The sequence below is a fragment of the Rutilus rutilus genome (genome assembly GCF_951802725.1).
Source record: "Rutilus rutilus genome assembly, chromosome: 5".
NCBI lineage: Eukaryota > Metazoa > Chordata > Actinopteri > Cypriniformes > Leuciscidae > Rutilus > Rutilus rutilus.
The window spans coordinates 3,653,894-3,677,633 of record NC_140213.1 but is presented as its reverse complement, the minus strand read 5'-3'; the positions used below and the strand labels follow the sequence as shown (position 1 = coordinate 3,677,633).

The window sequence follows — 23,740 nt, the reverse complement described above, 5'->3', positions numbered from 1 at the left end:
AGCATCTCCTTAAAATAGCGAAATCTACCCAACTGTTCTTTTTGGGCAGGTCAAAGCAGCTAGTAGGCACATGTACAACATGGTGACGTATAAGTCATGGAAATAATGTCAGGCCTACAAACGAGACATTTCAGGCAAATGTTTTCTGTTGGAGAAATTAACTCTTTGGCATGGACTTGGTGTAACTTTGCTAATTGTTTACATGCACAAACACCTGTCCTACACAAGAAAAGCATAACTGCATAACTGCCGCTCTTTAAAGGAACATTACTCTTTATTGAAAGTGGGTCATATATGTAGTCGAAATGTAACACAAATTTCAAATTTGGTGCCTTCTTGACAGAGGAAAGACAGCAAGTAACGTTATGGCGCATTTGTATGGAGGACAACAACTCCCACAACGCACCACACAGCACAGCTCCGCAAGCCACTCCCATTAATTTTCACCACACAAACGTCCATGTCCTCGTCTGATTCAGAGATTTCGTCCAGGAGAAATTGGCATCGTTGAAATTCTTTGCAGCAGACGGACTCTATCTCTGGAGCACAGGCACCACCAGTCCGCCCCAGCTCGAGCCATTCCGGGCTCCTCGTCCGCGACAGGCAGGTCTTCTGCCTCCGCCTCCTGTTCCTCCATCAGCCTCAGCTGCTCTTCGCTATACTGCAGCTCGTAAAGATAGCCACGGACATCTGATTCGAGCATCAGACTTTCGAAATCCGCTTCTTCCATATCATATTGAGTACCTTCCGCAATTGTCGTAACTCACATCTGGCCCCACAGCGCCTGTTAGCTTAGCTTCCAAACAAGATGGCGGATATTGCTTTTATTCCCACACACTGATCTGTAATAGGTCTGTAGCGTGAGTGCGTCCCACCCCCTGGAAAAATGAGGAATGAGTGTTTGTAGTCTCAACCCCTCTACAAAGATATGGGACTTCCAGCTTAGAATGACGCAAAATGACGGTCTTTACAACATTATAAGCAGGAACTGCAACACTGAAATCCGTATTTCTCCCGTCTCAGGGGAAAATGAGGGAATAATGCACGACCATTCAAAAATATGACTGGGTTTCTAACGATACAAAGCTTAATGCAAATGGATGAAGTGTCCCTTTAAAACAGTGCTCAAATCTCAATGAGTGTATATACGGTTGGTTTTGATTCACGTTGTGAACAGCTGCAATTCAATTGAATTAATCAAATCACCCTACTTATGGATTTGAGGAAAGATTGACTCGTGTCTAAAAGGAGGTGAATGGAGGTGGAGGGATGAGGGCCTGTGACTGCTTTAACTTAATTAGTTGCCATGGTAACAGATTGCCTTAGCAATTTCATGTGCTGATCCGCTCGTTTCCTAAGTGGAGCCCAACGGTTTTGACAACTGTGGGAACGGCTGCCTAGAACACTTAGCCACGTCATCGCCGATTGTTGCGTTTCCGTAAAACTAATTCTGACCTACCGTATTTTCCACAAAGAGCTTCAGCGATGGAAACCTGATGTAAGAAATGCGACCAGCTCAGGTCTCTGTATTCAGAATAACCCTATTAGCCAGGTCAATACTAGGCTGCGAGTACGACGGTGCACATCTGCAAGTGCTGCTGAGAGGCCGGGGAGCCAGCGTTATTGATTAGGTATGGATTTTGAAACAGGGATTCTACAGAGTGTCCATTAAGCCGTCTGGATAGTGTTTCATCCGACAGATATGAGCGATTATGGAAATGGCTGAGCCTTTATGAGGCTTCTGTGGTCGCAAGAACCCGTCAATGAGAGCTGGAAGGGGGAAGGGATCTTAATGGAAGGAGGGATCTCTCACGTCTCCCCCTTCTGTCACTCACTCATTCACTCGTCCGCTCGACCCCCCCTTACTACCCGCTTTGTTTTAAGTCTTAATGAGCTCCTTTTAAAAGGATAGACCAGGCTCCCTTGCGCCCAGAGGCGGCCATTAAGACTAATGGGGTTGCTGACTAATATCAGAGCCAGAGGTTGCTGAGTGGCCCTTTTTCTTCTCATACTTTCAGCCTGCACTCTGTCACTGCTATTTTGATATCAGTTTAATCATCTCTTTTGACACTGTTGAATCATTTCTGATTGGATGCCATGGCTGTTTTTGAATCTATTAAAGGAATAGTTCGACCAAAAATGAAAATTATCTGATAATTTACTCTCCCTCAAGCCATCCTAGGTGTATATGACTTTCGTCTTTCAGCCGAACACAATCAGAGTTGTGTTAAATAATATCCTGGCTCTTCCCTGCTTTTCAATGGCATTGAATAGTGTAAAAAAAAGGGCATCCATCCATCCATCCATCCATCCATCATAAAAGTAATCCATACGGCTCCAGGGGGTTAATAAAGGCCTTCTGAAGCGAAGTGATGCGTTTTTGTAAGAAATATATGTTTATAACTTTATAAACTATAATCACTGCAGAGCAGAAGCTCAGAGACTAGAGCAAAACAAAACGCTGTTCACGAATTAGAAGTTTTAAAGAAGAAAAATGTCGGAGGACTTCGATATAAGAGAAGAGGAGCTGCGACATACGTCGGGTCAGAGGTCACCCTTATGCCGGGACTCGACTCTCTGTTGAACGTGCGTACGGCCATTGGCGGAAGCCAGTAATTATAGTTTATAAAGTTTTTAAATATGGATATTTTGTTTATTTTGATGGTCCCTTTTGAACATTCTGTTGACTATAAGTAACTTTGCAACTGCATGTAAACTATCAGTCATTAGAGTATTAGTAGACTCTCTGCTTAATATCTGCTAACACTTTATTTTGATGATCCTTAACAGACATTCTACTGACTATAAGTAACTACATGTCAACTTATTCTAACCCTAACCCTACCAGTCTACTAATACTCTAATGGGATTTAGTTGACATGTAGATGCAATGTTACTTATAGTCAATGGAATGTGTTAAAGGGACCATCAAAATAAAGGGAAACCCTTTTATGATGGATGGATGCGCTTTTTGGAGCTTCAAACTCAGGCTCTCCTCAATGCCATTACAAAGCTGGACAGAGCCAGATTATTATTTAATATAACTCTGATTGTATTTGCCTGAAAGAAGAAAGTCATATGGCTTGAGCGAGAGTAAATTATGAGATAATCTTCATTATTCTTTGAATCTTAAATTTGGAATAATTCCGTTTTTTTTTTTTTTTTTTTCATAACATAAATTTGATGGTGAACATAAATCATAATTATTCCAAATCTTTTGACCAGTAGTGTATATGATCCACGAAGGTTTCAATTGTAGTGCCGAATGGCCAATTGCTTAATTCAGTGGTCAGATATCCTAATGTGAATAATGAAATCATTGTCCCATGTTTCTTCTGTCTTGTTGGCCACTGAATTATACAATGCAAAATCTTGTAAATGCAAAAATCATTGTTTACCAACCGGTCCTGACCAGAATAAGTTATTGGCTGTTCATAAAAAGGTAAATTTTTAGTTTAAGTAAAAAAATAAATAAAATAAAAATTGCATCACGGATTCAACCTAAATACATTAATTTAGCAACAAAAAATAATAATTTGTATGGGTTAAATTAGGTAAAAATTGCTCTTTAACACAGCTTCTCACTCTTTACAATGTAGGTAGCCAAAGCTTCTGGAATTATAAGACATTCTGCATGAACACGAGGGAGTTTTGGTTTTGATTCATAAAACTGAAATTCATTCATTCTCCAACTTGGATCGCAAGAGACATCTTAAGTTGTTGACTCCCCAAAACAAGCAGTCTCCAGGATACAGCGAAGGAAAAACTCTCTCTGGCCCGTCACACTTACTGGAAGCATGTGCTTTGCCTCACAACTCTTCATAGTTGTATGGGAATTTACCCTGAGGAGAGAGTCAGGCTGTGTTAAGGACTTCATTAAGCTTCAATCATGAAGCTTCACCCTCTCTGGTGGAAGACACAGCTTCTCTGATCTCCACTGTGCTGTTGTCATGGTTTCGACAGTTATGAGGCATCAGATCAGGCTGGGTGAGAGTTGAGCGGCACAACATCAGAATAATGAAACAAACAAGCCATAGATGCTAACAGGGAGAGTTTATGCATGACATGAAATAGCCTTTATGCTAGGAATAACTTGTATCTGTCATAGCATTATGGTATTTTTTTTATTTATTTTTTACAAAAAAAAAAAAAAAAAAAAAAAAGTACATTAAATACCTTAAAAATGAGAGGCACTGGCTTGATTATATTTGGAGCTTTCTAGCAAATGACACTAATGTAAAAACAGTTCAAACAGTGAATTGTTCAAATTCTATACCACACTGTAAAAACAGAAAAAAAGAAAAGATTTTTCGAACAGATATTATTGAAGTGTGTTTGTTTGAAGTTTTTCTACCTCAAAATTTCACGTTTTATTCAATGTTACTTGACAATTCTTTGTAACTCTTTGTGAAAATAAATTTACAAGTAATTTCTGAGTGAAAATCGTTTCCACACAATTTTTTTTTTCTATATGAATTAAAAGTAAACAGTAAATTATAATATTTTTATTTATTATTTATTTTATAATTTATAAAATAAATAACAAAACTAAATTCATAGTCCATAAAAATAAATAATTAAATTAAATTAAATTAAATTAAATTAATAATTAAATTAAATTAAATTAAATTAAATTAAATTAAATTAAATTAAATTAAATTAAATTAAATTAAATTAAATTTAATTTAATTTAATTAAATTAAATTAATGTTTAGTTTAAACAGTATCTAAAATGTATATTTATTTGCTAAATAGCTGACACGGTTCACCCTGTGTTATTTACTGTAATGCTGCAATACAAAAGCAACATTTGGGACTTTCTCACAGTGATACTGATCATTAAACAATGTGGCATTCACACTTCACACACACACATATAAATATAAAACGTGTGTGTGTGTGTGTGTGTGTGTGTGTGTGTGTGTGTGTGTGTGTGTGTGTGTGTGTGTAATGTGTGCCCTTGTTTATATTACATTGTGGGGACCAAATGTCCCCATAAGAATAGTAAAACCTGAGATCACCTACATTGTGGGGACCAGCCAGCGGTCCCCACTTTTCAAAAGGCTTATAAATCACACAGGATGAGTTGTTTTGAGAAAGTAAAAATGCAGAATGTTTCCTGTGATGGGCAGGTTTAGGGGTAGGGTTAGTGTAAGGGGATAGAATGTACAGTTTGTACGGTATAAAAACCATTACGTCTATGGAGAGTCCCCACAAAGATAGTGAACCAGACATGAGTGAGTGTGTTGAACAGTTAATGAGGACCCTGGAAAGCAGATGGGGGTTTTTACCGATGGGGAACTGGCTGAACAAAGGCTAAGCTCTTTCTTATCAATTAGCACTGCTAAAAAGGACATCTCTCTCCTCCATTAGCTCCACCACGTGTCTGCTATTCACCCCATTGTGTGGCAAATTAAATTACATCCGTCCATCTCGCCCCGTCTCCTCCTCCCCTCTCTAGACGTCTCTGCCCCCCAGTCTTTCTCTCTTTTACACACACACACACACACTCGACTGACAGCAGGCCGCAGTGCTGCCGCTCCTCAGTCCATTGATCTGAGAGGTCAGAGGTCGGCTGTCTTATTGAATCCATCATATACTGCAGGAATGCAGTGATACACAGGCCGTGTGCCTTTAAAACACTGTATTCATTAAATCACCCTTGTTTCTCTCACATGTGAAACATAAGATCTACGCAGTATGCACGACCTGTTTTATCCCATACAATGGAAGCAGATTTAACTCAATTCGCTTAAAATTGCCTTTAAAACATCAACGACACACAAGTTTCGACATCACTAGCACCTGCCCGACAATACAACCACAAAATTAGATTTTCTCTGTTCCTCATTGAAGTAATGTGGTACTTATGGTGCTTTTTACATTTTAAAAACATGAATAATTGACTTTCTCTGTATAGAAAACACGCTAACACTTAACATTACAATCCTTGATACTCCACAGATAACACAACTCGAAGGTGAGTCTATGACCAAATGTTCCTTTTTGTCTGAACTGTCCCTTTAATTATGCAAATTGAATGTTCTGCTTGTGTAACTGTTGCCTAAACATTTGATTTTGTAACATCATGTTACATGGATCGGCTTTGCGAAAATCATAATGAAGAAATAAAATGATTTGGAGAGGAACCGGTTCTCTGTTGGTTTCGACACTTGACCTTGCTAAGCGGAGCTGCAGTCCTAAACTTTCGCTCATGCGCACTTATAGCTAAAACTATCTCTCTCTCTCTCTGTCTCTCTTGTTTTGTTTTACAGTTGGGGGAAGTGTGTGTAGGACTGATTAGCATCACGGTTTCCTCCTTTCCCATAACCCCCAGACCCCCGCCAGTCGTCTGTTTATTTTAACCCAGAAAAAATGGGCCTTGGCCCACGAGGACGTGCCCCTCATCAGAGACAGCTCTCTCCTCCAAACACACACATCTATATACAGAGATACTGGCTCAGCGCGCACACACACACTGAAAGGTGCTTCCACACAACATCATCAATGCGTGTAGACACACAAACACACCCACGCACACACACACACACACACACACGCACACATACACACACACACACTTCTCAATCTCAGTTCTGCAGTGTTTTCCTAAATTCAAATGTCCAGTTGTCAAATCATATACAATGTAAGCCAGAGGTGCCAGAGCTGCACAACACAGCTGTCAGTGTGGCCAAATGTCTCTCTCTATCTCTCTCTCACACACACACACACACACACACATGCTGATGTGCTCGTGTGGTTTTAATGGATGGAACTGTGAGAAAGTGTATTTATAAGAGTGTACATTTGTGTCAGAGGTCTTTCTGTGTGTCAGTGTAATTTGATCAACAAAGTCTGAATTAGAGAAGTGGTTGTAAATCCGAAAAGTTATCCGAAGCTATCGGGTGTGAAATTGTTTTTTTGTTTTTTTGCAAGCTAACTGTTCAGCGTACTAGCTTAGCATACTGAAAATATGTTTTATAAAATAAAATACTTTTTCTTTGTTTCTTTCCTAATATGAAATAAAATACATTTTATGAGACACAGTTAAGATCTTAGGTTAAGCTCTGCTCAGCACTTCAGTACATCTTTATATGTAATTTCATCGTTATTTCTATTGTCGTTGAAATATGGCTAAAGTGTTCTGCTGAGTGTACTGATGATTAATGGGAAACAAAAATACACTTTAATGTCATTTCTATTGAAACTTGTATGTCATGGCCATGTATTTTAAATATTTTTGCAATCACATATTTGCATTGATGTAGTTGGATTTACTACATTTAAAATATATTAACTTTAAATGTGACATCAAATTAGGGTTCGGGTTTGTAGAACAAGATCGCATGTAGTTGCAAAGTTAGATAGTCAGTAGAAAATCTGTTGAGGAGCATCAAAATAAAGTGTCAGCAGATGTTAAGCAGACAGTCTACTAATACTCTAATGAGGGTTAGTTGACATGTAGTTGCAAAGTTACTTATAGTTAGTAGAATGTCTAAAGTGGACTATCAAAATAAAGTGTTATTGCTTAATGGTTGCATATCTTATCTTTGGAAGCACACTGTGTGTTCTCTGACAAGCATCATTCACATCTGGTCTGAACAGAGCAAGAGTCTACTCTACTGTGTTACATGGCTGCTTGCATGCTAAATAAAGTCTACTAAAGCACCATATAGTACAGAAAAACAATCCCTTCTTGATGGACTTGAGGTGCAACAGAAAGTTTTCTCCCTCCACATACAGGACCCATATGTGCAGTGCGCAAAAGCCGTTTAGAGCTCGTGTCGGGTGTAACTGCCTGCACCTGCGCTGAAAGCCTGCAGATTCAGGACAAGAACAGCAGCGCTGAAGCTCACTGAACACGTGTGGGCGTCTGCGCGTGTCTATGTGTGTTACACGGCACACCTGGAGACCAGAGGCCGGACTGCTGTTACAACAATCATGCAATAAATTCCACCTTATATGCAACAATATGGCACTGATTCATTAAACATAAGTCGGCGCATGTGATTGGATCGTACAAAACAGTGACAGAGGAAAAAATACGTCATGTAGTCAAAATAATTCAGTTTTCTTATTGGAAATTACATCATTTGGTCTTGCTAGATATTTGCTGTCATGAAAATTGTGGAAAAACAGACATACCTACGGAATGAAAAAGCCAACAACAGCCTGTCAGCTTTGAGGTAACGCTTAACATTATAACGTCAGGCACCGATTTAGTTATAACCGTGCATGACCACAGCGTGGAAGAAGTGGAGACATTCGTTCTCTATGGGAGAGGACAGCAGTGAGAGCATCAAACAATTGCAAAATGCTTAGCAATTCTAGCAAATGATGGGTGAAAAGCAATTGGAAGCCAAATCACTGATGCTGCGCTGGAGTTTAATCTAGTTATCAAATGCGGTTCAGTGTGGCGACGCCAAGAAAAAGGGGTATTAAAATAACAAACTGATTTTCCTTGTGAAAAAGAAGGATACTCCTTATAATGGAAATAATATACTTTAAAATGATATATTTAAAGGGATAGTTCACCCCTACCAATGAAAATTCTGTCATCATTTACTCAACCTCATGTTGTTACAAACTCATAATCGCGTCTTAGATTAAACCGTTCGATTTCTTATAGGATTTCTCTATCAACTCATCAAAAACATGTTGTAAATCAACGTTTTTGATAGGGATGTGACAATATATCGCAATATTTTTTTTTTTATATATATATATGTATCGTATTGTTCACTCAAAATTACAATTTATGTATGAGAAGAAATTCAAGTTTACAGAGTTTTAGTGTCAGTACTGCATTAAACTACTATATAATGTTGAATATAATGTATAATAAAGCAGTGGGTCCTGATAATGCCAAATGTCTGATGTTACCAGTAAAAACTGGCCTACATTATTTTACATATATCTAGTCAGTGACAGAATGCAAACATGTTAGTCTAAAATAACTCTGTATTTTCAGCTTCAGAATCATGAATATTGTTATTCTGGTGTCTCTATTGTCCTGTGCTTTGGGTTTCCAGCACCATGTCCAAGCTTTTTTATCATTTTAATCAACAGCACATTTTTTGTTAACCTTTTATATTATGTCTTGCAATAATATAATATCGTGAGTTCAGTATCGTCGTCATATGTATCGAATCGTGACATGAGGGTCTCGTTACACCCCTAGTCTTTTCCGTCTAACAGATGCCTGCTTTCAAGCGCTGCCGAGTGAATCTGTGCAAGCGCTCGGTGAAGCGTTGATCATTGTAGCCAATCACAGACATGTATATTAAGTGCGTGAACACAATGACCAATCAGAGGTGTTTAAGAACACGCTCAACAGCGCTCAAAAGGCTAGAGGGTAATGCTGGTATCATCACATTTTTTTAAAACTCAGTACCGACTTGACAACACTACTTTGAAAAATGGTTAAAACATACAAACGTACTGACTGGGAAACTAAAACATACTTTAATGTAAGTTCTGATTACTATTGTATGTCGTGTATTTAAATATACGCTTAATGGTCCAACACAAAGTGTATTAAAGTAACAACCATTTCTTTAAAAAAAAACAAAGTTTGCATTATTCCAACTGTTTTCATGCATGTCTGATGACTTTAGATGAAAGTATCAGGTAAGAAGTCAGAGTAACGGCTCCAGACGAGGTTTCAGTCTGACTAACAGCTGTCGCAGTCCAACGGTTTCTGCATGCGGTGGCTTGGATGACAGTTCAAGAGTGTGTTTTGAGGTTACCGTCTCACACAGGCTCGTTCGCTGGTTTAGTCTTGACTAAACTGTGCCTCACCCATGACTAAAGAAACAACCGAGAAACGGCATCTCTGGATTCTGCTGGCATGTTTCAGCCTCCTGAAAACCCTCTAAACACACGGGGCCGTCGGATTAAATAAAACACCGAACATCAGAGCGTTCGCAGCGCTCGGCCCTCACACGCATCACCTCCGAGGAAAAGTTCAAGAGGTCGTTTCTTTCCAGTTGACAATGTTTATGATGGTGCAACATACTCAGGCGAAGCTGGAGGCTTTTAGTGAGTGTCTCCAGCAACAAACATCAGCAAATCCCATCAAACCCGACCCGGTCCGATCCCACTCGCGCTCCCCGAGGGGCCCTGAGGCTTGGGAAAAGGACTGAGCCCTTGCGCCCTTGTACCCTTGTGGCCTTGTGTCCCGTTTGGGGAGGTGTCAACTGACAGTTGGTGCCACTGCTGTATCCACTCCAACACAAACACACACACACATTTATACATACAGATGGTGCATGTCGCCACTTTTTCCAGCATTTTAAAAAGCAGGGAGGCTGATGTCAAACACTGGGAGGAATGTACTCATTTTGAATAAACATAAAAAAAAAATGTCCAGGACAAAAAATCCAGAGCATGCAGTCACCTCCCCCATCTAACGTCACACACACAGACACACACACACACACACACTGAGTGTGGCAGAGAAAACATTGTTCTCTGGGGGATGACAGGGACATTGACCCCCAAAGAGATGCTTTTACCAGATGCCTCACAGTTTCCTCCTCCTCAAAAACTGAAGTGTGTGTTTGCGCGCACATGCACGTTGCACAGTTGCACACTCAAAGATCTGTTTTACGCCAAACAGTCCTCAACTTTATATTGTGTCAAGAGTGTATTGACCTCGTTCTGAGCCGTGCAGCGGCGTGAAACTCGCAGCACAATTCACTTCTCAAATATGAGTATACTTTTACAGTGAAACGGGATCTTCAATGAGATTAAGTGTTGGATGGAGTGATTTTATCGATCAGGAATTGACTGGACCGATAGAGAGAGATTTGTGAAGTAGTTTTAAAAGTAGAGCAAGTATATAATAAGACCTCTTTTTTAAATTTGGAAATGACATGAACCAATGAATTGTGCATAACAGAATAAGATAAAATAATAATAATAATAATAATAAATATTTTATATCTTAAATAATTCAAATAATATATTTAAATACTTGTTTTAATTAATTATTATTAAATAATTAATAACATTTTTTATAATTTAACATATATATATATATATATGCACATATATACACACACATAGAACCGGTCAAAAGTTTGGAAACCTTACTATTTTTAATGTTTTTGAAAGAAGTCTCTTATGCTCATCAAGCCTGAATTTATTTAATCAAAAACGCAGAGAAAAAAAAAACAGTAATACTGTGAAATATTATTACAATTTAAAATATCTGAATATAATTTAAAATACAATTTATATCTGTGATGCAAAGCTGATTTTTCAGCATCATTACTCCAGTCTTCAGTGTCACATGATCCTTCAGAAATCATTGTAATATGCTGATTTGAACTCAGTTATTTTTAAAGTTGGAAACAGTTGCGCTGCTTAATATTTCTTTGAAAACTGTGATGCTTTTTTCAGGATACATTGATGAAATTTATTTTTTAAAAGTACAGCATTTATTCAAAATAAAAATATTTTCTAGCAATATAAATCTTTACTATTACTTTTTAATCAATTTAACACATCCTTGCTGAATAAAAGTATCAATATCTTTCAAAAAAATATATAAAAAAAATAGAGAAAATAAATTACTGACCTCTAAAAACATTGAAAATAGAAATGTTTCCAAACTTTTGACCGGTACTGTATAATGTTCACTTCAGAAGGTAAATCATACACAAAGTATAAAATATTAAATGATGTGAAGATTACTGTCCAAACATCATTGGTTAATAATTCAGAAAATATATGGTAAGAGTTGCCCTTGTTCCCCTTTATATCCTGCATGCACACACTCATCCCAGCAGGTCTCTCACCGCTCTGGCAGTATTCGGGTCCGTTGGGCACCTCCTGCAGGGTGATGTGATGGGCGTACAGCGGTCTGGGTGGAGCCGGGTGGAAAACTGCAGGAGACTGTGTGTGTGGGACCAGGGAAACTGCCATCCCGCCACTCGTCCTCTACAGAGACAAAACAGACGCACAAACTACTGCAAACAATAAAGCTGCGATGCTCATTTTCACTGGGAAAGCCACAGAGATGGTCGGTTAACTTTGCAGCACTTCAAGCACAGAATCGTGATGGAAATATATATTTAACTTCTTTTTTGAAAGTATGTCAAAATCATATGTAAAAATCTTTGCTGATCACCGGTGGCAATCGGTCATGAATGAAACCCCTTGAAAGACAAGAGAGCCCTCTTGTCTTTCAAGGGGTTTCATTCATGACCGACTGCCACCGGTGATCAGCAAAGATTTTTACATATGAAATTCCCTGTGTGGCCTGAGACAGATTGGGTTTCTGTTGAGGCAAAGCGCTTGAGAAGCATTTTCGCTCGTTTGATCTCGGTGGGACTCTGACGTCAGGCCAGGAGAAGGGGAAGTCAGACGCTCAAAGAAGAGACGAAAAGAAAGAGACACACTAGAGGACTGCTGAGTCAACCGGTTCCTTATTGGGGTCATACCACATTTTGTTTAGTTTTGGATTTTCCTGAAGTCTTCTTATAATGTTAGTGAAGTTTTTTTGTTTTTTTTTGTTTTTTCTAAGAAACATTTGCATATGTAAATGTCGGCTGTAGGGTTTTCTGTCAGCTCCAATATCGTGTTCAAACGCCCTTTTCTTCAACAACAGGCTCTTTGCGCGTAACAATCTGTGCTGGCGCATCAACAGATAAAGTCGGATTGTAATGATTTCATTTTCCTAAAACAAAGTCCACCACATTTCTATCATTTTGTATGTTTTCATAGTATATCAAGCTCTTTTATCTCAGAGGAAAGTTTGATTTCTCATGATATACTCAAAACAAAACCAATGGCTGATTATTTATGAGTCTAAACTGTTTTACAGAAAGTATGCTGATCAAGGATCAACTCTGGCCTTTAATACACCAGTAAAGAAGCCAGTAAACATGGAGAAGCTAATTGTTGATTCATGCTGTGCACTAAAACATCCAGCCAACCTCGAACAGTTCTTCATCTGCGGGATGTTTTCTGAATACGGCCTATTCTAAGGGAAAATACCTCATACAAATCAATTTGTAACATAAAGGTCCATTGAAATAGTCGAATCAACTTCCTTTGGCCTAAAGCACATGCCATCACATGTAATTGTGTAGAAGATTGTGAGTGTACAGTAAATACTCATTGTCCTTGGGTTGTTGACAGTCTCGGTCAACTTCTTGAAAAGAATGTTTAAGATTGACGAAACAATGCGGTTTTTGTGGCCAAAGCATAACTATTGTGCATTCTTGTTCACTCTGCTTTAGAAAACTGATATGCAATCTAGAGCCACACGCATGACTCGAAAACGATGTCCCATTTTCAGTGGGGTTTTGATTCATGTTGTGAGCTGCTGGGTACAGGAACAGGTTAACTGGTATCAGCATATCTAAAGCATCTTTGTGGTGAATAAATCAGCATTAATGCAGGGCAAGCGCATACGCCTGCTCTAGATTTATCTGTCTGAAATGTTATCTGTCTGCAAATAAGAGAGGTTTCCATTCCAAAGAAGCTGCGAGCTCTCTTTGATATGATTTATCAAGACCAAAGTGTTCAGCATGACTGGTTGCGCTGCAAATAGTAATTTGACGTGTGTCCTGCCACAGATGCCATGGCTAGTTCATTTAGAGCATCTGTGTGTAACTGTAAAATTAAAGGGGTGGTTGATTATGATTTCACTTTTCTAACTTTAGTTAGTGTGTAATGTTGCTGTTTGAGCATAAACAACATCTGCAAAGTTACAACGCTCAAAGTTCAAAGCAAAGGGAGATATTTGCTTTTAAAGAAATCACTTTTTAAAGACTGCAACAAACGGCTGGTAGAGACTACACCACATTCCTCCTGGGTTAGTGACATCACCAACCCTAAAATTTGCATAAACCCCGCCCCCGGGAACGCGGTTTATAGATTATCAAGACAGAATATGCTAATCAATGACTAGAAGATAACTACACATAAGATACATAAATTAATCAACTAACCATTCAGAAATGTCTTGTTGCTTCTACATGTTGTCACTTCTTCTCAAGTCTCTGCATCATTGTCTGAATCCGGTTTGAACATAAAAGGCTAAAAGTTTCGGTGCATGTGTGTGTGAGGTGAAAGGACACGAGCTCTTGAAGCTCCGCCCCCCTGTAATTATTTGTGAAATTTACAACAATTTCTTACACTTTTTTCAGTGCATGAAATCACAATAATCTGAGAATGAAGTAGCACTTTATTTTAAAGTGATGTAGTTACATTGTACTTACTCAGAAAAGTACTGAGTAATATTAATTAGCCACCACGTTTGGTTTAGGGTTAGTTCCTTGTAAATATGCATAATTTGTACATGTACAAAATACATGTAGCAATGTGTAACCATATCACCATAAGAGACTGGAGTTTTAAAAGTATTGCAGCATACTGAAAATCATCTAAAGTCATACGATAGACCAACATTTAAGACACATTCATTAATAATCGTGTCCTTTTAAATGCAGTGACCGGATCATTAACTCAATTTAGTCATTTGAACCAGTTTTGTGAACTGGATAAAAAAAAAAAGAATGATTCGTTCAGCTACTTTTTCGTGACGTCAAGATTTTCAATGAATAACCACAAATATTCCAATCTTTTCATCACACGAAACTATTGAAGATTTGGATGAGTCACAGATCAGATGTGTCACTTCTGTGATTATTTAATGCTGCTTTTCTGGTAATTTTTGGAGCTTGACAAACCCAGTCCACATTTACCTAAAATAAGTTCATTTTCAAGTGAACTATATCTAAATCTTCAGGCATAAGAGATGGATAAAAGTGTCCCTGTATACTGAAGAATGTAAAGACAAGAATAAAGAGAAAGTATGTGCACTATTATAAAGCTCTTCAACAGATGAGAGATGTGTGAGGTGCCAGAATCCGCTGGTCTCCGAGTCTCCAGCGCTGTGTTTAGTGAGTGGAAGCGTCTTCAGCCTGACTGACTGCTCATCTGATAAAGCTGCTGTTCAGGCAAGACTGAGGTTATCAGCCAAGTCCTGCTTTATAGAGCTGTGCTCGGTGGAGGATTGGCAGGGGGCTGGAGGGGATCATGGTTGGGTGTCTGAGAGTCCACCGCTGGAGTCACGGGGACTGGAGACGAGAAGTCGAGAGCGGAGAGAGATATAGATGATGGTTGAGGGAGAGACGGAGGAAGCCGGGAGGACGGCTGGAGGATTTATGAGGAACAGGAGGGATACAAAGGGCAATGCCAGCCCTGCCCCCATTGACATGGCTAAATCAGGGAGCCAAGATAATGCAAGTTGTAGAAAGAGAAAACTAGGGATGGGAATCGGAAAGAATTTGGTGATTGTGGTTCCGATTCCATAATGATTCAGATTCTTTAACAGATCCATCAACTGTTCATTTAGAACTGTCTAAGGCATAAATAGTATGGTACTCAAAACTTTTCACAGTTTTTTTTAGAGGCAGCATGAACGCAATCTAATAATTTTGCGTTAACAATACTGACGTAATAAAATGCATAGGTCAGCTTAAAAACAAAAACGCAAATGCAAGTCGCTATGAATATGTCTGCCAAATGCATGAAATGCATCTTTAACTACACATTGTCATATAAACAACCAGTAACTACACTAATTTAGATCTGAGTTAGTTGGGACGTGTTTGATTCACTAAAAAGAACGAGTTTGTAAGAGTCATACTGGTTGTGCTGTTTTTTTTTTTATTTCGCTAAAAGAACCATTTCATACGAATCACTACAGTGGTTGAGCTTTACGCTTTTTGATTCATTTAAAAGAACCGACTCATAAAAGTAATTTGTTCGTGAATCGGACTGCACTGGTTGCTCTGTCTGTTTGGCCCAGTCCCAAATACACACTTCATATGCATTTACAGCCTTGTGGACTTACAATGGCCGATGCGTACGCGTGATCATGAAGTCTGCCAGACCGTTGGATGTCCCATTTGTCATTTTAAGTTTCAGAAGGGTGCTCGCCTGCGCCCCCTTTGCGGTAGAAATGTGTCCTCGATGCACGATTGCTGAGCCCGTACTGAAGCCCTGCAGACTTCTACCCGACAGGGAAAGCGCCATTGCGTCACTAAAGCCCCTTTCACACAGCGCGATGATCCCGGCAAATTGCCAGAACGCCTTCTGTGTGAACGCAAACACGACCCGGGATTGATGCCGGCATCGATGCCGGGTTAGGTTGGGGACCTAGTAACATTGCCGTGTTCAGTCCCGGAACGCGCGCTGTGTGTGAACAAAAGCCGCAATAATCCCGTGTCGTAGTGATGACGCTGAAGCCGGGATCGTTCGCCAGCTACTGAAACGGTACGTAATGCGCAAGTTTATTATCGAATCAGAGAAAAAAAATGCACAAGCGTGGTTTCACGAGAGAGAAATCGCAGCTCATAAGCAAACTGAAGACACTGCTGAGACATTACAAGTCGCATCGATGTCACGTGTCGCACTTTCTGATTGCGGAAAATCACTGGCAGTGTGAATGAACCCAAATCAAACAAACCCGGGTCACTTTATCCGTGTATTTTCCGGAATCTCTGTGTGAAAGGGGCTTATAGTGCATTCATTTTTGATCATTTTCACAAAAGTTTCATGGCCCTCAGAATATTTTGTTTGATGAATTACTGAACATGCAATATATCAAACGAAAGAACTGAGCCTCTACATTAGTTTTTTTTTATCAACACTTGAATGTGGGGATTTTTTATGAAAGTTTCATAAAAAAGCAACATTTTGAACAAAACGCTGAGAAAATAAAATTTTTGTCAAAGACTAAGATTCAGAACGATGATCAAAACACAGATGGAGTAGATCGAGTCCATCAACACCCCCAAAGCTTCCGATAGCTCTTCCTGGGTCGACATTTCATCCTGTAACGTTAGGCTTTTTAATTTATATGCTGTTTAATGTTTGATGGTCGTGTTATTTTACATGTATGTAAGCAATCTTCTATCACTTGTTTCTGCTTCTTCTTCGCCTGTTTTTTGATCCAGAGATTCTGTACTCTTTCAGAAGATGTGTAATAGCGCCCCCTACAGTATAACAGTGAAACACGGATTGCCGGAAATTTCTGTCAATGGCGGGGAAGCCGCTCATATGCTGTATGTGTTTTTTGTCCCACTAATAAGAAGAACCTCATAAGATTCATTTAAAAATCGGACTGCAAGGGTTGTGCTGTCTGTTTCGCGCTGTAGATGCAGTAGTGCTGGAAACTCTGTTGGAATAGCCTATTATACTACGGTGTTGATGTGAGAAAGGAACGTCATTCAGACTTAAAAGAACTCATTTGAATCAGAATTCAAGACTCCAGTGGTTGTTCTGTCTGTTTTGCACTATAGATGCAGTAGTGGTGTGGCAGCATTGATGTAAATTGATTTTTGTATAATGTGTTCCATCCGTTTCAGTGAAAGAATGCACATGCAAGTGAAAGAAACACTATTTATTTCCGATTTGTATTATTATTATTTATTGATTGATTGATTGATTTTTGCACGCTTTTTGGATGCAGTTCACAATGAGGTAACTCATTATTTGTACAATGTGCTTTGCAACCCAAAGAACCTGAATGCAAATGTGACGCGTCTGAACTGAAGAGTGGATTTCGTGATGAAGTGGATTTTTATAGAATGCTCTCGTACGACCCTCAAGACAAATTAAGTGTGTCGCGTTAACAGACACTTCAGCAGAAACGGTAACGCCAGGCAATCTTGTTCTTTTAGACTGTAGTGCTAATGACACAAACAATATGTGTCTGTCTTCCTCAGGTTCTTCATGAGCGAGAGAGGGGTGGAGGGGATGTTCAGAGGGGAGAGGAGATCAGAGAATGTCTTTTCTTCTTCGCCGCATGTAAATGAATGAACCGGGAGGGAAGCCCCCTCCGCGTAGCCTTTGACCACAGAGGGAGACAAGCGTCTCGATTTCAAAAGCCACGAGGCCACCTGAGCAGATTAGCTGAACGCGGAGTCGCTGTGGATTAGCATGCGACCCTTTCCGGCTCAAAGACTAACAGCCCTGTCTGTGCATACTGATGGCTGAATGTCCTCCCTGAATCTTTATTAGACACCTTTGATTCTGCACTCACCTGCGCAGAATCCCAATATGCCCCGTCTGACTCCTCGCCAGGACTGTTAAAATGTTCCCTTTTTACAAGCGCCCAACAAACTACCTCGACCCCACTGACCCCTAGACGGGGTGGATGGGGGTTAAAAGGAGGTAAATGTTTTTCCCTTTAAGCATTCCCATACTAATTCTTCTTGCACCTTGTGTATTGTGCATTTATTTAAATGTTGTCATCGAGAAAAGCCCGTAGCGCTCGAGCCACGCGCAGCGGTCTGTGTTCAAACAATGTTCAGCGTTCAGGGGCAGATTTGGGGTCACCCCTGGGTTCACATTCATTTAACACCTTTGCTATTCACCTGTCTGCTGCTTTTGCATCTGCTCTGGTAAATGCATATGAAATCCGTGAATGCAAGAAACGTGAAGTGACAGGGCTAGAATATCACTCTTGTGACATAATGCATAAAATAAATATATGCTTTAAATTAGGAATTTTCAATACACATTAAGCTCAATCGACAGCATTTGTGGCATTGATTACACCAAAGAAAATTGTCCGTCCCTCTTTTTCAACAAACAAAAATCAAGATTACAAATATGCAGTTAAAATGGAAGTGAATGGTGCCAATTTTTTGGATTATTTAATTAATGCCTACACATAGGCTACACTAAGGGGTTGTTTACACGACACCATTTTCAACTAAAAACGTAAAAAATGTTATGCCTTTTGGCCTTTCGTTTACACGATAATGGCGTTTTGCCTGAAAACGCAAACTTTTGAAAACGGTCCCCGTGTAAACAACAAAAACACGAATCTCTGAAGATCTCTATAGTGTTTCAATCGCCATCTAATGGCCTGGCAGCAGAATTCAGCGTTTTTAGTCTTTTTCGCGGATCCATGTGAATGGGGATCGTTTTGACAATGGTGTCGTCTGTACAAGGAAAACTCAAAGGAAAACCTTCTCCGTTTTAAGCATATCGTTGTCGTGTAAACGTACCTTAACTCTGCGAAGTCAACTCAAATATAATTTGATTTATTAACATAAAGACAACTCATGCAATAACAACGACCACAGATGAAACAGTGTCCAATGCACCAACATGACTGAGGAAAAGAGGAACTCAAAGTGACAAACTTAACTACAAACAGGTGTGCTTGTTAAATGAGTATCCATGACAACTGGTAGTGGCGGGAAAACTAGAACAAACGAAAGAGGGTAACTGAAGAGAAACTGTCCTTGAAAATGAAATTAATTCTTACTAAATGTATTATTCGAGCTGTAAAACTATTTTAATTTATTATATTTTCTACAGTTTCAAGGTTTAAAATTGCCATTCACTTCCGTTGTAAGTGCATCACTATAAACAAAAGAAAAAGAGGAACGAGTGGAAATGAATGTTTGTATTAACCAACACTACGCCACGAATGCTGATGACTTGATACATTCGATTAACTGGAACTGAATCATGCAAACAGATTCTGGGTGTATGTTTGCTGTAACGCAGAGTCAAGCAATCCTTCAAACAGAGGTGTGTGTTCACTTGCTTCTTACACATGGCTGGTGTGGTGGGCAGATCAGGCCAAACAGGGGTGATTTATGGAGAAAGGTTGAGGGGTCTTACCATTACACCCAGACAGTCAGGCGGGTGAAGAGCCTGACAGGAGGAAACTGGATCCAAGTAGTAACTCATTCTACGAGCTGGAGCTGCAGTGATGGAGGCCTGCGGACAAGACACACACATGACCACACGAGAGGGCACGGACCTCAATCCATCACACACTGTTTATCCAAGAGACAAGCCTCCGCCAGGCGTGCGGTTAACCTGGATCAGTAATAACCTGCCACTCAAACATATAAATGACACGAGGCGACCCGAACGCAGCAGAAGGGTGGGAACTGATGGAGAAGCGATAGAGCGTTAATCTATTGCAATGTTACATTGCTTAATCAACCGGACTGGGTGGCGATCAGATGAATCAAAGCAAAGTCATCATGCGTTTTATATTTACATGACAGCAAAAGAAAACACTTGGTGATTGTGCAATTGTTTAGTGACTCTGTCCATTTTAAAAGAATAATAAATGAATAAAAATAGTGGTAAGCTGGCACGGGTCGTTAGTGGCTGATCCCGACAGAAGTTTGCTTAGCTATCTTACATTGCTTAATCTTCTTTTAGGGTTTAAATACAGTACTATAACCTAACCCTAACAGAAAACCTTATTGTATACTCACCTGTAGGACACAAACCTGTAATCTGTTTTAGTTTACATTTAAAAAAAAGGGATATCAAACATATATACATATTTAAATTTTAAAATAATTAAAAATATACACATATAAACAGTTAACTAGCCTAAATATTTACTCAAATACACACTCACAAATTTTAAAACAGAATAGAACTTGTTCATCACCAAGCATGTTATCGGCTGATAATATCAAAACAGCCAGATATGGAAGGATTAATTGGTTTCAATATAGTAGTAATAAATAATAATAGTAACTAGTGTTGCCACCTACTTTCAATGGAAAAATGACGTGTTAAATGACGCTACATGACGTAATGCGCCAACTCTCTGCATTTGTTTTCTCTCTGCGCTCACATACTGTATTTTACTCTAATATAGGGTATATCCAAATGTTCAATAAAGCTGTTCTCATTTACATATTTCTGTCAGACAACGGAAGGAGTATGATATGATGATCTGGCTACAGATCAGTCAAAAAAGTCGCTTTTTTTATCATGGCAAAGTCGCTAAATTGTAGAGCAATGCTAAAGATTGACCTCTTCAGAGACAGTCCAGTGCCTGGTGTATGTCTCTTCTTCCCCCTCCCCTCTCATTCTGTCAGTGTCCTCTTACTGCCACCCCGTTATCACTGTTTTACTAGAGTAACTGGGCATTAGCAGGAGCGGGAGCTGGAGCCCAGCTGTGAGGATTCAGTTTCTGGAGGGAGTTCATGATGCACACATGGACAAGCTGGCCAACAACTGAAGATTCACCTAAAACAGCAGTGTGTGTGTGTGTGTGTGTGTGTGTGTGTGTGTGTGTGTGTGTGTGTGTGTGTGTGTGTAAGAGAGAGAGTGAACATCTTGAAGTGCTTAGAGAGTGTGGCAACTGATGTGACTCTCAGTCAAAGGTTGAGTTGACTGTCACAGATTGATCTTCCCGAGGTTACCACAACAGTCTCTTATTTAATGTCACTAATTTAGAATGTCAGAATTTAACTTTTCTGTGTTAGTAGCCTACAAACTATGCAAATTCTTTTTATATCAATTCCATGTCATTTTAATAACATTTTAAACAGACAGAATACAGAATGTAAAATCGAAAAACATCTTTCCCTTTTCTTCATACAGTTTACAAAGACAAATATTAGACTTCAAAAGTTGTAAAACGTTCAAAAATAAACTTTTCTCAGATGAAAAGACTGTTATTATTATCAAAACGTCACATTCAGATTCCTCACAGTGTGTCAGTTTTGAGCTTTGTGAAAAACGGCGCGATTCATCCTGATCCAAAAAGCAAGTTGAGAGCGAAGCGCACGAGTGCCTGATGGTTTTACGCGCTCAGAGACTGTACTATAAACCCGTTTACTACAGCAAAACATCAGTAGAGGAATGAAAGCAGACTTTTGTCTTACCGTTCTTCGGTGGATTCGCTGAAGGCTGTCTGCGGTGGGCTGTCAGATCGGTGTGTACCTGGATCGTCTTTGGAGAGGAAGGATAAAGCGCACTTGCTGGAGTCCCACCCTCTCCAATCAATGTCTGCGCTCCTCTCCAAAAACATTCAGGACTTTACCACATCAAACAAGTGTCCAGCGATTGATGTGGGGAGCGAGACTGTAGATGAGAACAATGCTTATGGGAATATTGACTTTAGATTTATTTTCTTCCGTTTTTTTTTTTTTTTTCTTTCTTTAAATCACATTTTCGTTGACAAAATTGTCATATTCAGATTCACCACAATAAATGACATTAATGAACGTTTAAATTGACATTTTGAGTCAATTGCCTAAAAAGTTTATATATATGAAGAGTTCAGATGCAAAAGCCTCTAAGTGCCATCTGAAATTTACTTCTAGAATGATCATTTTTATCAAGCTTGTATATTTAAGTTCAGTAATTTCACTTAAATAGCAATGAAAATGACCTATTAATTGTCATTTAAGTGAAATTACTGAACTTAAATATACGAGCTTGATAAAAATGATCATTCTAGAAGTAAATTTCAGATGGCACTTAGAGGCTTTTGCATCTGAACTCTTCAATATATATATATATGTATGTATATGCAGAGAATTCTGGGAAATACCCATATATATATATATATATATATATATATATATAGTTTCAAACTTTTTTTTTGTAAATTTGTCAAGTTCCTAAATGTAATTATGTCTGTGTTGGTTTCATATGTTTTTGAGTCTTTTAAATCATTAAAAATAAAATGTTAAAATACTCTAAAAATATCAAGTAATATAATAATAAGTATTATTAATTGTATTATTAGTAGTAAAAGTAGTGTATATATATATATATATATATATATATATATATATATATATTACACTTTATTTTAAGGTAATGTAGTTACATACTCAAATAAGTACCGAGTATTTATTAACTATACAGAGTAACGGTTATGGTTTGGTTTGGGGTTAGTTGTAATTATGCATAATTTACTGTTATTACTATACTACGTATATGTAGTAACGTGCAACTAAATCACCTTAAAATTAAGTTAGCAAAAGTCCTAATCATTTTCTACAAGATACTTTTGACAAAGCGTAGAAACAACTTTAGTCACATTTTACTTGCACTGTAAAAACTTATATGACAAATATTTTATGACAACATTACATTGTTTTAACTTTTATAAATGTATAAGTTATCCAAGATTCACCTTTTTTTTAAATAAGTTTAATGTAATTTAAGTTGAAATTACAAACATCCAAGTTAATTGTACTTACAAATTAAAGGCAGCAACTGTTTTTGTTTTACAGACATGATATGAGCTGTTAGTGTTTATTAGTTATTCACACAAGCTCTTCCTGGGCTTGACGGCGTAACAAATGTTCAAGAGGAAGTGGAGCGAATGACTTTTCCCAGTTCGTACGCCAGTGGCTGACGGTGTCCAACAGCCCGCGATGTGACGGCGTGGAGGAAAATGTCCATATAGAGAGGAAAAGGAAGAGAGAGACGGCCGGGGGTCACAATGAGTGGATTTCCTCCGGTCGGTCATGTCTGTCCAGCAGGTTGAGGGCAGGGAGAGGTTTAGGGAGCGGTTTTGTTTGGACGCACTGTCCAAGGTCCCTCTTTATGCTGCTGGTGGGAGGAAGCCAGTTTCAGGCCGAGCGATGATGTGCTGCTGAGTGAGGATGAGTTCTGGATAGGAGAAAAGAGGCTATTTATCCTGCCTGGTTCCTAAATACAGCTGCGTTACTTTGACCAGATGAGCAAAAAATTATGAGGCCTGGGTGGCCGTGACCTGTGTGCGTGTGTGTGTGTGTGTTTGTATATTCATGTGTGTATTGGAGAGAGACTCCACCTGTCTGAATACAGTGCGAGAGAAAGCGTGGATTGTCCTCTTTATGATCTGATCTGGCCTTGTTTGAAACAACAGCTTATTTACTCAGACGTGACAGTTGTGTAAGCACATCTGTCTGTTTGTTATGTGCTTGAATAAAGAGTGATT

The 23,740-nt window shown here is 38.9% G+C and overlaps 1 protein-coding gene across 1 annotated transcript in view; it reads right to left on the bottom strand.

Moving 5' to 3' along the window:
- ets1 (v-ets avian erythroblastosis virus E26 oncogene homolog 1) overlaps window positions 1-21,847 on the bottom strand; it is a 48,675-nt gene extending 26,828 nt beyond the window's left edge. The window contains 4 exon segments of the mRNA XM_084409015.1: window positions 11,805-11,946; window positions 19,666-19,764; window positions 21,687-21,728; window positions 21,734-21,847. Coding sequence (XP_084265141.1) covers window positions 11,805-11,946; window positions 19,666-19,764; window positions 21,687-21,728; window positions 21,734-21,832 — 382 coding nt within the window. The 5' untranslated portion in view covers window positions 21,833-21,847.
- Window positions 21,848-23,740: the final 1,893 nt, after the last annotated feature.